The following is a 16,654-nucleotide window of genomic DNA, read 5'->3' on the forward strand; positions in this document are numbered from 1 at the left end:
TTTAAATAAATATAATTTAAATAATTAATTATAAAGCTACTTCAAGATCCGTTTGTCAAAAAGTACGTTACTGTGTTTGAGAATAGCACTGTTAGGTCTGTGCACTACAAATTATAAGTTGTAACTACATTCTCAGTGAAAAGAAAATGGATAATATATCATCTGATAAAATAATTTTACTACAAATGTCAGAACATCTCCCAGTATACTTTCTGAACTGAACACAATTTCGGAGAGAGTGCACACACAAGAGTGAGCAAACTACTCGCCAAATTCCAACCTTTACAGCTCCTTCATTTTGTCAGTTCAGTATAACTTCACTGTGGTTTTATACTGTGAACCTGGAAAAACTCGACAAGGATTTTGTATATTAAAGCCTCAAGATGTCTGGACAAAACGGTGAACACCATCACCAAAATCAAGTCTGCTCGAACTACACTGGAGACAGACTCTCTCCTTTCTTTTGCTCAGTGATACTGCCAGCAACCCTCTATAGGCCCCTTTGAGGCAATGACGAGTACTCCTTTCCCACCCCCTGGCCCCAGGAATATATTTGAAGTTCTCACTTGTCAGGAAGCAACTCCTCAATGAAGCTTTCCACTGACACAGCAGGCTGCTTCTCATGTATGACTCCTGTCCGACGCAAGCTGTCTATCCTTTCTTGGGCTCCCTAAGTGGTAGCACAAGCTGTTAGAGAACATTCTCTTTGAATCACAACACAGTACAATGCTCACAGCTGAATGCAAAAAGAGCTCTAGAGAACGGCTTTCAAGGTAAACAGAACATATTAGAGATTTTGAAAGGTGACTTATTTCAACATGAGAAAAACAAAAAACAAAGTTCATGAAAAGTTACAACGGAATCTCAAACAGTAATAGAAATTATGATAACATTAATTAAGTTTATTTTTCCATGAAAAAGACCTAGATCAGCATGCAAAGAATTCCTAACCTGTAACTGTGCCAAGTTTCACAATTAGAGCATTCGTATATATTTCTGTTACACTGACCAAGGGAGAGAATCCCTTTGTTTTGGTACTTATCCAGCTAAGATGTAGAAATCATTTGCTCCAAACCTGCTATCACTCTTACTTGTAGTAGAAATACCACTACTACTACACTGCAGCAGCTAAACGTGTAAAGGAATTATCCTCCTTTATTTCAAGACATTATTTACATTATCCTCATTTATCTCAATATAAAATTGTATCAGCTGAGGATTGCTATGAGGATAGGTTTTACCATAGCAGTTAGGAGAAAATACTTGCCTTTTAATGAGTAAATTACTCGCTTACATTTAAGAAACAGAATATCAAATAGGTGCTTTTAGTTATTGGCCAAGGATGTGGTTGCACCTAGATGCATCTGGTAACCATGTACATTTTTAAAATCAGGTGAAACAACCTCTGCTACCCCTTCCTCTTTGACAGCACAGCTGTTTGCAAAGCTTCACAGTGCATTCGTATTTTTTAAACTTAACATATATTTGTTAAGGAAGATACCTGACAAGTGTTGATCGATCTATCTTTCATATGCAGCATCGGTGGGGAGACAGGTCAGTCTCAGAGAGTCCCTTCTCATTTCTAATGTTCCCAACATGGTGTGCTAGTAATAGACTAAGGAGAAATGCCTGATACACTTTGAAACTACAGTAGCATCACAAGGTATACTAGATGTGATGGCAATTTGTGACAGCATAAGAAAACTGACATAAATATTCCTCATATGCAGTGAATGTGTTTGCAAAAAAAAACCCCAAAACTGTTTCAACAAGCAGTTTTAAACTAATGACCCAGAGGGCAACTAAAAAAAAGGAAATGTTTACCTATCCAGAAATTTACTTCCCCTTTACAGAAAAGCAGATTCTTCTGTGTGAAAGTTTCTACACCCTGTTTTCACATTGGAGATATTTCGTGCTGTTACACATCAACTTACCTTCAAACCTGCAGCATAGCCTATAGGTTGGGGTGCGATGTTAGACTGTGCAGCCTCTCCAGTAACAACAGCCATTCCAAAAACTTCTTGAAAGGCATCTCGAACTGCCGCAACTTTTACCTCCTTATTAGAAGTAACCACTATGTCCAGTTCTCCCCCAGTTTCTGTAAAATATAAAAGCATATTTTCCTCATTCCCACTACAAGCTAGTTCAAATACATTCTACTTAAGAGTATGCTTTAGTTGGTTTTCTCTTGCTCATGCACCATAAAAAAGTTCTTTCTTGAAGCAGAAGTAATAAGTTACAAGTCAGATGAACAGCTAAACAATTAATAGATGAATAACAGGCAACAGAACTGGTGGGTTTTCAGCATGTGAAAAAAGTATACAGCTCATTTAAGATGACAGCTCCTGGATTTAGAAGATATCTAACTCAGACATCCATTTCTAAAGATGCATTGGTGTTTTGGGAAGTGGTAAGAAATGCTGGTGTGACACAGGTCTTCCTTATTAAAGGGATCATGTTTCTTATTTTACTTTTTACTATTTTTTTATTTTATGCAGTTCATAAAATCCCGTGAACAGCTGTCAAACTACAGAAGCTTTAAAAGAAAGGCTCATGTTACTTTCTAGTTGTCCTTTGACTGTGAATTTCAGTGTCATTTTATTGCCTGTCTGCCTCCCTACTGCTTTATCCTGTTTTTAGGTATTAAATATCTATGAAGCCAAAAGTTGTATTCCTGAATGATTTCCATATGGCAGTATAAGAAGGATGATTTTTCACTAATCTTTTTTAGAATAAAAACCAGTAGTTTATAAAAACTAATCTACTATTAAATATCAATGAGCTCAATTACCTGTCTTTAAAACAGCTGCATCATTTTTATTGCCAAATTTAATTTATGCAAAAACAACTGATAAAACTTGTCCCTGCTGTGACAAGCTTTCTTAAGAGCAGCTCAAACTTTTTTCAAACACACAATACGACTTATGCAGAGAAAGCTGTGTAATTAAATTGCATCAGCAAGTGTAAAGGACAAATTAATGGACAGGTCCACAAACTGGCACTAGAGGTAACAGGGTATGGACATGGATCTTGTCACCCCTAGTCCAACAGCTGTGGATGGTGAAGGAGTACAAGGGGTAAGAACTACAGAACTCAGCAGCTCTACTGTCATTCACCATATAGTAGCTCCTGTTGGTTCTGCTGAAGACACAATATTGAGCTGGATGAACCACTGGACTGGAGTATCTTTTCTATGAGGAATGCCTGACAGACCTGGGAATGTCCAGCCTAAAGAAAATGCTCAGAGGGATCTTACTGATGTGTACAAATATTTGAAGGGAAGCTGCAAAGAGGATGGAGCCAGGTTCCCTCCAGTGGTTCCCACTGACAGGACCAGAGACAGTAGTCACAAACTGCAGCACAGCAGGTTCCATACGAACATCCAGGAAAAAAAACTTTTTACTGTGAGGGTGACTTAGCACTGCACGGGTTGCCCAGAGAGGTGGTGGAGTCTCCATCCTTGGGGATATCCAAAAGCTGCCTGGACACAGCCCTGGGCAACTGTCTCAAGGTGGACCTGCTGAAGGATGGGGGGTTGGATAAGATGACCTCCAGACATCCCTTCCAACCTACACCACTTTGTCATTCTGTGATCCAGCAGGGCATTTCTTATGACAACACCAGCAAACTAGGGAAGAAACACCCTTTTCACCTGCCATTTTCCAGGCCTACTGACTGTATGAAAACATGTTAAGGTTCCTCTTAAAAGAAAAACAGAGCCCAGAGGCTTTAATTCTGAACACTAACACTCCACCTAATTACACATGCTGACAAAGTCTGCAGTATTTATCCTGATGTAAGAAAAATTCCTCCATTGACAATAAACCTAAGGATTGAATTTTAAAGAAAATAAATAATTATTCTTTGGCTCCTACTACTTAGCAGACATCAACTACAGGAAACATCTTTTTAGGAAGAATTGCCAGAGATATGCTGGAACAGTAGTAAAACATTCTATTTGGATTTTAGACTATTTTAAAACTTTTTATTAGTTACTCTACTGAATGGAATTGGGTATACATTTCACTGAACTTTGGGCAATTTTTTTTTTATACAGAGTAACAAAAGGACTAAAAAGTTATTAAGAATATCTCATCTCACTGATTCCTTCTTGACAGACATCAGGTTAGCAAGTGCTTAAAATTGACTGGAGGCTTTTGGCGAAGATAGCGTTGACTAAGTGTCCAGTGACAGAAAAACTGTAGAAGAGTTTTTAATGCAATTAAAAACTAACCCATAATGTACCTAGTAAATTACTGCATAGTAATTTAAGAATGATAAACATGTCCCATGCTTCTGTATTGCAACAGCAGAATACAGATTATGTTCTTTTATATCAGGAATAATCATGTATCAAAAACGTAATACATATACTAAAGTTCATCCTATATACTATAGAAGGGAGACAAAGATATTAAATGCATTAAAAGAAATAATTTGTGACAAGAACAGTCATGCAGTATAGTAACACAAAGTATTAAAATCTAAAATATAAGAATTAGACATAATCTGATTTATTCAGACAGAACTGTCACAATAAGTTAAGCTCTGACACTTGGACATGAAATTTCATCGTATCTTGTGTACTATTAAACTGACATGACAACTTCACATAAAATTCAAGATTCTGTCATCTTTTGTTACAAAAGCGTTGATGTTTATGCTTATAGGGTTACCACTGCCTGTGCAGACAGGAATTTTCTATTCCAAGTACTTGCCACAAATGACATCTTCACAATGTGTCAATGAAACCAGTGTAGCTCTTTTCAAGAAAAAGGTAACAGAAACATTATTTGCTCACACACACAATTTCAAACACCTCCATCGTGAGGTTACTTCTTCTCAAGGACATGGCTTTTGTTGATACTAGAAAATTTTCCCAGAAGAAAGTAAATACTATGTTTACAAATCTCTGCTCTATTTCCACAATCTGCAACTACAAAAGAAAGGCAGTTTATGGATGGTGAAGATGTATTGGAAGGGAAACCCTCTGTATACAACTTTAGAAAACTTTGAGATAACCACTAACTCTTGACTGAATCTTACAAGCAAAGCATTTTATTAGCATTACTTCCTTCTCTGAGTAATGTTGCTCTGTTCAACAAATACTCTATCAGACTATCCACACCATCACTGGAAACAAACAGAACCTATTTTAAAAAGGGATGGTCACGCCTGCAATAGAAACCTTAAATACAGTATGCCAAATTATCTATAATCAACATTTACTCTAGCTTTGCATTGCGTCCTGTTACTCCTCTCAAGTGCTTTCTCAGTTGCTTGACTGGCCTTCTCACTGACTTTGCATATCCCCATCTCTTCACTGGTCAGCTGCTGGGCTACCTCCCTTTACATGCAAGACAATGACTACTACTCAATAACTAGGTCATCTTCCCCTTTCATTCCACATATTGTCCACTGGATTAGTACAATAGTGCAGCAACATGGTTAGCCGGATCACAAAATAGGTCTATCCGAAAAACAGCTTAGGAAAACAAAATGCAGTAACATCTTATTAGTTTCCTCTCTGCCTTAAAAGAAACCAAAACAACCAAAGAAACAAGCGAGCCACCAACTGACCACCCTAGATAAATGACATCTTTTGCTTGCCCATTTTAAAACATGTTAGTTATGTGACATGTTCTGTTCTCTGGTAAAATAAAAACCAGTGAATACCACTATGCTTCTCCTTCCTATTAATTTTCAAGCCATAATTGAAATGCCACACTTTTCCTTCCAGGCTTAATGCTCAGCAATACTTCAGACTTCATTAGGTCATTTTAGAATTTTAATGTTCCTATTAACTGACTGAGGAATTGCTTCAAGTTTGCCCAATTTCCTAAAAATAGTATAAATATGATCAGGCTAGAAAAATGAAACAGCTGAAAGCCTCAAAATCTATGTTAACATCTCTGAGTATGCTTACACTTCGGCTTGTTTTAAATTTAATGTGATAGCTTACGTAGCAGTATTTAAACAGATTATCCAGCAGAACAGATTTAAGTATATTTCAAACTCTGTAACGCTTAAATAGAGAGACAATGGGAGAAAAGAGTATGGAACTTAAGGATTATAAACAAGGTTTCCTTGTTGACTTTTTTCCCTTTATAACTTCTTCATCCTTCACGGTTTCAATTAAAGAGTTATTAGCATGCCACTACCTGAACTACAGCAGAATACAGAAGCAAAATAAACCTCAAGACATACATAAAAAAACAGCCTCCAGAGTGAGAATTTCACTAGACAATAAACTTGAGAAATCACTACAAGTAATTCTGACTTTGAACTAACAGGCTGCATATACAAACTTCAAGTGTAAATGTAGTGCACTTGCTAGTGTATTAACCCCTCCAACATTTACATGTACTACTTCATGGATTGCTACAAATACTTACTGATATATGGAACCATGCCAGGATCCAGTGTTGTGATCATGGTTTCCACTGAATGTTTGGTTTTATCAAGAACAGACTTCACCATGGGATTCTCAGCTACACCCTAAATATAAGCAAACAGATTTCCATATTATCTTCTGGATTTTCCCCAAGAATCTAAAAATGTTGTAATTAAAAAAACAAACAAAAAACCAAATATTAGCTGCTTTGTGTTTTTCTTACATTTACTCTTTGTAACACTTATTAATAGTATCTCGCTTCTCAGCACAAATGCTACAGTGTACACTTTACATCCAGAACAAAATTCCACGTATCATCTTCACCATCCTCTTCTGCACTGATGGAGAAACAGCTCCATCAGTGACTGTGACACAATTGATCTAGTCCTGTTCTGGGACTGGCAGCCTTGAGTATTTAGGAAAGTTGTATATTCCCAATGCTGATTATAGGTACCATCAGACTAGTTAGCTAGACTTAGACAGTGACAGCTCAAGATGAAGAGTCTCTCTTTTCTAAAATTTTTCTAATTTAAATAAGACAATAGGATCTATTTTTGAATGGCCCATTGGTAACAAATATTTCTAGAGCAGCTGAGCTGAAAGTCCTCATTTTATAAGCAGATTCTAAACATCTCCTGAAGTCTTCTACATTCTCCAGCCAAACTTTAGGTGGAGCTGCTGACGGACCTAGAATTTCATGAAATATAAAAACACTGTCTTGTGTCTCACAAATAGTCTTAATGAAAGTCTGTCTCTTGTCAAAAGTGTTTTTAAATTCAGACATGATCACAGGGTGAGAGAAAAAAGATACCAGTGCTGAACTAATGCTGAACCACTGACAGAAACTATCTCACTGGAAACTATTTTGCGGAAATCTTATATAAAATTTCTGTAGCAAATTGACTGCTTTCAGTCTAATACTAAAACTGCACACACTTACAACTGCTTTGCTCTGTGACACACCTTACACAAGACAGCACTGTGCACATGCAGCTTTCTGGAAAATGCTTTCTTAATACACCTGCACAGTATTTCAGAGAACTGCAGAATCAGAATATTTTTAATTGTCTCAGGATAACTTTTGCTCTGCAAAGCTTCTTTCCCATAGAACGCAGGATGGTTTGGGTTGCAAAGGGCTTTAAAAGATCTAGTTCCAACCTCCCTGCAATGGGCAGAGACCTTCCACTAGACCAGGTTGCTCAAAGCCCCATCCAACCTCTGAATGCTTTCTGTTTCTTTGTAGCAAGCTTAACAAACAACAACAACACCAGCAGCACACACTTCTACAACTACTGAGGTATTGTAGAGCTACTAGTTAACCATCTTAACCCAAGCCTCATGGTAAAATAGCTCACTACTGGGTTCTCTTCTCATCACTGTGCAGAACATTAAGCCAGACTGCAGAATGCAGTAAAGACAACAACACAATTACTCTCAAACAATTAAGCTTTTCAAGCCAGAGCCACTGTTGCCACTTGTTTCTCAGTAATATAACACAAGACTTTTCTGAATGGTTGCATTCACTGAGTAATACACTCTTGTGACTACTCATGTACCCCCAGGATGCCATCAAGAACAGTGAAGTTTATATTCTCTCATCTCTCTCACAATCTGAAGTTTGTCTGTTGCTTTAACAAGAACTGAGTGAATACTACCACATCTTCAGAAACTTTTTAAGTAGAAATTCCCAGTTCCAGCATCTTTGCAGTACTGCAAAGCCAAGCAGTGCTTTAATCAGCAGCCTGGCTGCCTAACTCATTATACATCTCCTGCAGATAATCAGGTTTCTGAGCAGCAATATGCTGCCTATTCTGCCTGTGAAAGATGCCTTTACATCCATCAGCCTAGCACAAGCAGGGAGAAATAATCCATAGTTCTATAACTGTGCAAAACACGACATTCATCACAATGCTGTGAACTAGAATGGACTTTAATTTGGAATTTCTACTGAGTCAGTTCTATGTCCACATAAATTGAAGCTGCTCAAGTGCATAACCTTCCATGCTGGCAGAGCACAAACACAAACCTTTTGAAAATTCAGCTTCTGGCTGTCTTCCCTGCTCAAAGAGTCAGATATGCAAGCTGACCGGTGCAACAACTGCAGTGGCATCCAACCTGGCCTCTGATGTATTATGTCGAAACCAGTCTTGGAACCGCTATGAGACTGCCCAGTCATCTTTGACAGATCAAAGGAACTGAGACAGTCTCATTTGATTCCAGACCATTAATTTGTCAATTTTTGTTTGTTACAGTCTTGAATATTATCTAGCTTCAAGGGAATCTGGACGAAAGGTATATGATTTCTTAAGAACACCTGAGGGAAAAGGGTAGCTCAAACGACTTCAAGAACAGAAATAAAAGTAACTGCTGCAAGTACGGTGTAAGCTCTTCAACAGGGAATCCAGGATGCATTTATGTACTAATTACCAGTTAGTCTCCCAGATTCTGGCTGTTCTTTAAGAAACACAGAGTCTGATTTGTGCTTACACACATCAAGATGGCTTCAGTAAAAATAATGATTCCTCATTCATTCACCTAGGAAATTCTCAAAGAGGTCACCAAACACACAAAGCACACCGCACACTTCCTACTTCAACCAAAATCTAGACTTTATTATTGAAGTCAATGATACAGGCCTCCTCCATAAATAGAAACAGGACACCTTTTGGATCCAACTAGTATAAAGGCAACAGTAATGTGGATAAGATCAGCTTTTCAACTAATTTGCAATTTTAAGTGCTGGTGTTTTCAAAAGGGCGACAGAATCTGCTTACAAGAAAAATGTCCTCCTCTGGAACTTTACCATCTATTGAAAATAATTAGGAGGAATATGATGACCAAGAGAATAACGTGAGCTTTTAAAGGAAGAAAGATGTGTTTTTATGACCTTGAGAAGACATCTCTCCTTGAAAAGGGCAGCAGGACAACTCTGCTCTCACCGTACTGACAGAGGATTAATATCACTGTCAAGTTTTGTATTTCTGGGGTATGAGAAGGCTCCGTCTGCCATTTCACATACAAATTACTCTCCAAGCTTTTCATGTTCAAAAGGACTTCGAAGTCCCTCCAAAACTCAGCTGTTCCACTGGGACGCAGACTTTCCTGAATTTTCCTTCACATTTAGTATGAGACAGTACAGAAAACGGTGTTGCTCTTGAAGATGGTTCAGCATCCATGCACAGTCCTTAGATCTCTTTGCCACAGTCTTCAACATGCTACTTATATGTTGGAGTTGTCACAACTCCAAGAAGATTACAACCCAATGGAAGTCTAATAGCTGATACTGCTGCTTATTTCCTCTGTATGATCAGATCACATTACGAGGAGCATCTGTTCTGCACCATATACTCCATGACTTCTAGCAGAACAGAAACATCCTACAAATATCTCAGACACTTCTTAGGTAAACTGTCCTTTGGTGCAAGTACAAATATTAAACTGTTCATTATGAAATTACAAAGAAACAGGATATGCAAAGAATTCTGGTGAAGTAAAAGAGACACCTTCTTCTGCATCCAGTCACTGTAAAGTAAAAACTAGCTTTCAGGTCTTAAAGAAGTTCTAAAGCTTCAGCTGATGATTTGAGAACATGTGGCAGAACCCAGTAGGTATGTATATCTTCTTGTCAAAAGCACCAAAATTAACCTAGAACACCTGCATTTGTGTAGTCTTCCTTCTTCTATATAGAGGAAGAGCAAAAGCACAGCTTTAGCAAACCCCACTAATAAAACATCCACCTTGCACATGAGGCCGCAAGGAGGATGATTTACAGCAACGCGTGTTTGAAAAATAAGAAATGTCTAATTACAGTCAGTATAAAAGGGTAATTCCTCATGAAGGGTAACAGACAAAAGCCCATACCTTTATAAACCCCCACAGTCCTCCAGCAGGTGCTCCACCTTGGGCAGGAGATACTCTGGGGTCTTCACACTCCTCAGGAAAAGTGATTGCAGAACCAGTTCCAGGAGCCAAAGGTGATGAGAAAGTTGCTTGTTGAGTAATCGGATCTGTCAAAACACCTAGTGAGAGGGGAAAATAAACCACAAGCTTTCAAGTATTATACTGTATTTGATTTGTTACACTGTAGCAACATGCAATTGTTTAACAAGAGAATAAGCAGGAAAAACAGAAGAATACTGGGCCGATTCACTTCATTTCTTGAAGGCCCCAGAACAATTCTACTTGTTAAAGGTTAGCAAATATAACTATGGTAAATGAATTCAACAATATCTGCTAAAAGAACCGAGAGTGCCTGTATGTTACGTACAAAATTAAACAATTATTTTTTTCTTAGCAGGTTAGTTTAACAGTCATGCTTTTTGTTGTATTCAGATTTTTACAATAAGCCCTCAGCAGAGGAGGAAGAGGAATGGGTGTTGCTCTCTGAACAAATAGATGAATGTTCTCATACACAGTAAGAGAGAAGCATGAAATTTTCTATGTGCTGGACATTAGTAGCAATACACAAAGGAGCAAGCAAAATAATGAAAAACAAAAGACACTCAAACCGCAGAAAATTTAAACATCAGCCTTTGCCCCATTACTCAAGCCTATTTTAAACAGATTTTCCAAGACTAGCCTTAGTCAAAAGTTATTTTTATTTTACACTGCACAACTGATAGGTCTTTTTAGACATTCTCCTAATACAGACTACTTAAAAGACACATCACTAATAATAGTAAAAGCCTGTCCCAATTGCATCTGAACAGCCAAGTTTCCATTCTACTAACAGAGAATGACACCAGTTCAGCAACTGCAGCAATTGCTTGCATGGAAAGTATTTTCATCTGTGCTGACACCATTTAGTGTCTGGAAAACAGAAAATAGAAGCCAATGTCATGGAAAGCTTCTTGTCCTCTTCAGAAGAAAGACATGAAAATTACAAGACTGTAGCATGAGATACTGTATCATTCCGTGGAAATAAAATGGCTGAAGTTGACTCTCTGATCTAACCAAAACATATCTGTCCAGCTGGGCTTTCCTGCACAGGCTGACAAAAAAAAAAGTTCTCAAACAAAGATTTTGCCGTGAGCCTGAATGCTAGCAGAACTCCACAGAAAAGGATTCTCTACCCTAGACATGACTGTGTTTTAAAAGCTGTTCTCCCTTCTTCTGATGGTAGCTACATTACGTGTACCTGGAACAATAAAGAAGCTGAACTTGCAGAACTCTGCGTAGTGGTGGAAAAAGCCATCCAGGAGATCCCTCATCCTGTCTCATAAACACAAAAGTGTATAAACAAAAAGTTACCTGTGACTGGAGGTGCAGAAAATGATGGCATCAGTGGGCTTTGTGGTGCTCGACCAGCATGGCCTCTGGTAATGTCATAGGTTGAAGACACGGAAAATCCTGAAATGGGGGGACCAGTGGGAGGTGCTGGAAGACTAGGGGCAGTAACAGAGCTTAATGGAGGAGGTGTAGAGAACTGGGACATGGAGGTACTAAAAGCTGAAGGGGGAACAGGAGGCGGGGCAGGAGCTAGAGGTGCTGCAATAGTAGAAACTGTTGCAGAAGGCACAACTGGAAGAGAAGCTGAAGTCATCATAGAAGGAAGTGGAGACACTCCAGCTGGCAAAGGTGGCGAATATGTGGGAGAAGCCGACATGCTTAGTGTAGCAAGGGGACTGGACACACCTACGAAAAATGAGAAAAAAAGGAATTTCAGAAATTCTGAGACAACCTCTGAGATTCAGTTATGTAATCGTTCAGATATTATGCAAATAAGTTTTGACGAAGTCTGCCTTTTTCCCTTCAAAGTGAATTTTACTTCTTGAATTTGCATATAACTTAAATGGCACTCAATTTTTGGTGACAGTACCTTGTAAACCGCATCTCTTTTTCTAGCACGATTCCATTCCTCATAAATTTAAAAACACGAGTTAACATTTCAATACTAAATTTATAGCAGCTGTAGTCTGCATCAGAAATTTTGTTCTTTTTGAGTGACTACTCAATCAACAGGAACAATGATGATGCAGGAAGTGCCCGTCTTTAAGAATAAAACATACATTCATAATACCAGGGAGGGTGGGAATTACTTCAGAGGTATGGGTTGATGAGACAGGCTGAGTGAGCGCCAGGCAGCCCTCTCTTCCCCAGCACTCAGCCTCCTAATCCCTCTGCTTTCTCTGGCCCTCAGCTGATCTTTGGGATAAGCTGGGATATCTTTGGGATAATTTTGGTCTCTAAACCAAGTTTACACAGAAGACTAAGCTAGAAAAACAGGAATTACCATTTTTGATAGCAGTAAGCTGTTGGATTAGCTCAAGCATCCCAAAGACTTCAGCCTAAACATCAATGACAGTCATACAATATGCCAAGTTGTACTAATGCACTGGTCTCCCAACTTTGTCAGGCACATCTCTTAGTAAAAGATTTTTGAGCATGAAGCCCCCCCAACATACACAAATGTATTTATTTACAAACAAATTTAAAACTCTACCAGTATATTATTGTGCACTTTAAAACATACACAATAGAAATTTTCAAAGGATGAGAATGATGAATTTTAAAAATTAACAATAATTTGTTAACAATACAAAAACTTTTCTGCTCTCACTAAAAACAGTTTTATTAATATACTGCTGATAAAACAACATAGTATGCTAATGGTTAACACACCATCTAATCATTAATAGTAATTCTTTTAGTGTGAGCAATGTGGCTGAAGAAGCATGACTATTTTTTAAATCTCGGTTTAACAACTTGAAGGTACAGCAATCTGAAGGTCTGGTTCTATGTTCAGACATTTCGATACTTGACTTCAACAGCTGCCATAGCTGGAAACTACACCTCACGAAAGTACACAGGTTCAAGTGGAAGAAGTGCACTCTTGGCTGCGCTTACTGAATCACGCTCTTGGTCGTCCGCTCCTGCTCACCCATTATGCAAAGGTTCTTCCTGAAATTCAGCTAGCAAAACTCCCATCTTCCTTGATGTCAGTTGCTCTTGTAAACAAACCAGAAGGTGCCACACGTTGGTATTTTTAACAAATGCATTAAAAACACCCTGAAACTCATCATTTGGGAGTTTTTTACTGAGGCCAAGGAATTCTTGTGGCAAGTCTGGCAGTTTTTATATGGGACACTTGCATTGTTTTTGGCAACAGGATTGCATAACAACAGAAGCATGTCCTAATATCAATTTGTCTCTTCCAAAAGTATTATTTTCTTACAAAAAGTAGTAACTCCTTGTTAAAACATCACATTTACCGTGAAGAGACAAATTATGAGTGCATTTTTTAAAAAAAATATCTAGTAAATATCACACTGCTGACAGCCACATCATCACAGAACATCAGCAAATCTGGGAGATTTATCTTTTTGTAAAAGAAACATGTTCATGTCTTCTTTAAGTTCAACAGCTCTTATAAACATATTGCCACGTGACAAACAGCAAATCCCTGTGCAATAGAAGAAAGTTTCATGGTTGATCCCTATCTCATTATCAAGTACTGTTAAAACCTACTAAAGACCATTTCTATAAAATAAACCACATCAATGACATCCTGTAGCACTTTCTCCACTTCTGGCTCCAGCTTCTTTGCTGCAACAGTCTGCCTATGAAGGAGGCAGCAAATAAATTCCATATGTGGTGGTATCTCTATAACCTCATTCCAGAACCCATTTTTATCCCAAAGTAACTGATCCATCAGTGGTTACACTTACACATTTTTAATAAAACACTGCCTTTATTAAAAAAGTCGTTTACTGTTGAGAATATAGCTTTTGCAGAATAACGTTCCTTTAGCATGTGACAAAAGAATTTGGCAAAAACCGTATGCTGAGACATGTTGGGAACACCTGTATTTTCATGGAACTGTACAGCAAACCTCCCACACTATGTAATTTGCTCTAATACTTGTTTCTTCAAATCTTCAGCAAAATTTTCTATGCATCTTCCGACAGTATTTGCTGACAAACGTGTTTTAGTCACTGTACTGCCAGCTGCATATTATTCCAGACATTTTTACCACGTCAGGAAGAACAGGAGCTTCCCCAATGTACACAGCTTTTTGTCTTCACTATTAGGTAAAAAATCTCTAGTAAGGCCTCTAACGATTTATCATTAAATTGCTCAGCTTTAAGTACTGGATTGAGTATGGTGTGACTTGAAAGACTACAAAATAAAAATTGCAGAAGTTTGTTTTCTTTTCCTGCTTCATTCTCAGATGTCTTGCTAATCATAGTGACTTCATACTAGCCTTAGCTAATACCTCAGGGCACAATATATACTTAGGGCAAGGTCCATTATTAACAACAGTAGATGTACATTTACATTTCAAACAGTCCTCTGGAAAATCTTTTGGCCAACTTCTGTGAGATCTGATTAGAGTATTAGCCATACCACAAGGTTAAAACAATGGCAAAGTTGTCATACAAGGATTCAAGGAAGTGTCAGCCATTTCATTTTCTTGTTTGCTTGTGCTTGTAGTATTAGCGGTATTTTCAACCCACGGTATCTTTGCAGGAATTATCTTCAAGTCACTTGTCAATTCTGTGAGGGTTAGTATGCTTAGAACTAGAAAATGTAAACCATATATCGCCTTAAGCAGGCACACAAACTGCAAGGAGTCACAATACAATGAAAGAGTGCAAACGAGTTAGGGTGCCACTGCCAAGCGCTCTGCACCCTGGAACATCCATCCACTCTTCCCTCAGGCCATGTGAATATCTGACATATGGGCCAACTGAGTGAGGACAGCAGTGTCAGGCAGTGTATTAAATATTAGTAAAGCCTATTTTTTCCTTATTTTTTAATATTAATGGCAGTTCTCATTTTTTTTCTCATTCCTCGATGTATTGCCTTGTGCACTCCCTGGGGTAACAGCACCCCACTTTGGAGTCCACTGCACTAGTGTGAATCAAGATAACATCAGATGCGTCAGCAGAATAAGTATTTGGTGTTCATAGTCTCGGGAAAAAGAAAACAAAACCAGATAAAGTCCTTTGTTTACCACCCATAATATCTAAACCCAAGTAGTTATCCAGTTTTACCACTATCCCTACAACACTGAAAATCTATTTTGTTTTTAATTCCCTTCTGTGCTGCTCATTTAACTGTGTGATGTAGTAGGAGGGATTACTTCCCTGGCCCCACACCCTTAAAAAACACACAGCTTCACTAAAAAGTTTTAAGAATAAAAATTGTTTAAAATATTTTGCATGTCTGATGCATGTCAGATAAGAAGCACAATTCTGTGATGAAGAAGCAATTTATATACTCTCAATTAGTCTGGAGAAGAGCACTGTAATTATGCTGATTGCAGCATTTTGGAGTGGTTTACTGTTCTTCAAAAGACATGAACAAATGTGATGACGTTGTTGAGGAAGTTTCTGTACCTGGTGACACAGGTGTGGCAGTGGCAGCGGCAGGAGCCCCTGCTGTGCTTGGTGGGGGGGTGCCAGGTGGGGTTGTCTCTATTCCACTCTCTTCCATCATCTTTCTTCAGCTAGAAAAAAATGAGGGGAAAAAAAAAAGCTTATCTTGAGAATCAAGGGAAAAGATTTTAAATTAGAATGCAAAAGGCCACAGCAGTGATTTACATTCCTGAACAGAGCAGGTAATTCAAATACTAATTCTAGAAAAAAGAAAAAAAAAACAACCCCGATCGCAAGTGTATAATTAGCCAGTACGTCTCATTTCTCCTGTCCATTTTTAGCACTGTGAGAATACCTCAAACTCCAACCCTCTTTCTAAAAACCTTTACTGTGCATGCCTGCTTGGTGCTTCTAATATATCTAGGTGGTACTTGGATGAGTAATAATAGAGAAGTAATCACACGTTGCCAAACCCACGTCCCACTGCAAGGAAACCTTAACCACGGGGTAGTATTTCGCTGCATTATTGAGCCGCAGCCGCTCACGCAGGGACCCGGCACGACAGGATGCAAAACGTGGCAAGACGGAGTCCCAACGGCTCCCTCTCCTGGCAGCAAGAACCACGACTACCCAAGGACTTCACCTCTCGGGCTTCTGCTCTTCAGATGCTCCTGAGCATCACCACCGAGGGCAGACACCCTGCTGCAGACTGTGACCTGTGGTCTTCGGTGTACCACTGCACAGCTGACAACGGCCCAGAGTCCCGAAGCTCTAACCACGACCCTGTCCTCCTTACAGTAGAGTGTTCTGGTGTGAGATAAATAAGACTCCAGAAAAAGCCAAATGAAACCAGCCAAATACAATTTCAACGCAGATACACTGAAATTAACTTACACAGGACAAGCTTCTCATACAGACAATCCCTGTAAAATCCAAATAC

At 38.6% G+C, this 16,654-nt stretch overlaps 1 protein-coding gene across 1 annotated transcript; it reads right to left on the reverse strand.

Annotated features, from left to right (window-relative positions):
• Window positions 1–562: 562 nt before the first annotated feature.
• On the reverse strand, window positions 563–15,858 carry PRRC1 (proline-rich coiled-coil 1). The gene is made up of 6 exons (XM_008944451.1): window positions 15,736–15,858; window positions 11,645–12,028; window positions 10,256–10,413; window positions 6,396–6,498; window positions 1,935–2,098; window positions 563–670 (listed from the first exon to the last, which is right to left on the reverse strand). The coding sequence occupies exons 1-6, from the start codon at window positions 15,833–15,835 to the stop codon at window positions 563–565; spliced, it is 1,017 nt and encodes a 338-aa protein (XP_008942699.1). The 5' UTR covers window positions 15,836–15,858.
• Window positions 15,859–16,654: the final 796 nt, after the last annotated feature.

The sequence above is a fragment of the Merops nubicus genome, unplaced genomic scaffold, assembly GCF_000691845.1.
Source record: "Merops nubicus isolate BGI_N331 unplaced genomic scaffold, ASM69184v1 scaffold23857, whole genome shotgun sequence".
NCBI classification, from domain to species: Eukaryota; Metazoa; Chordata; class Aves; order Coraciiformes; family Meropidae; genus Merops; species Merops nubicus.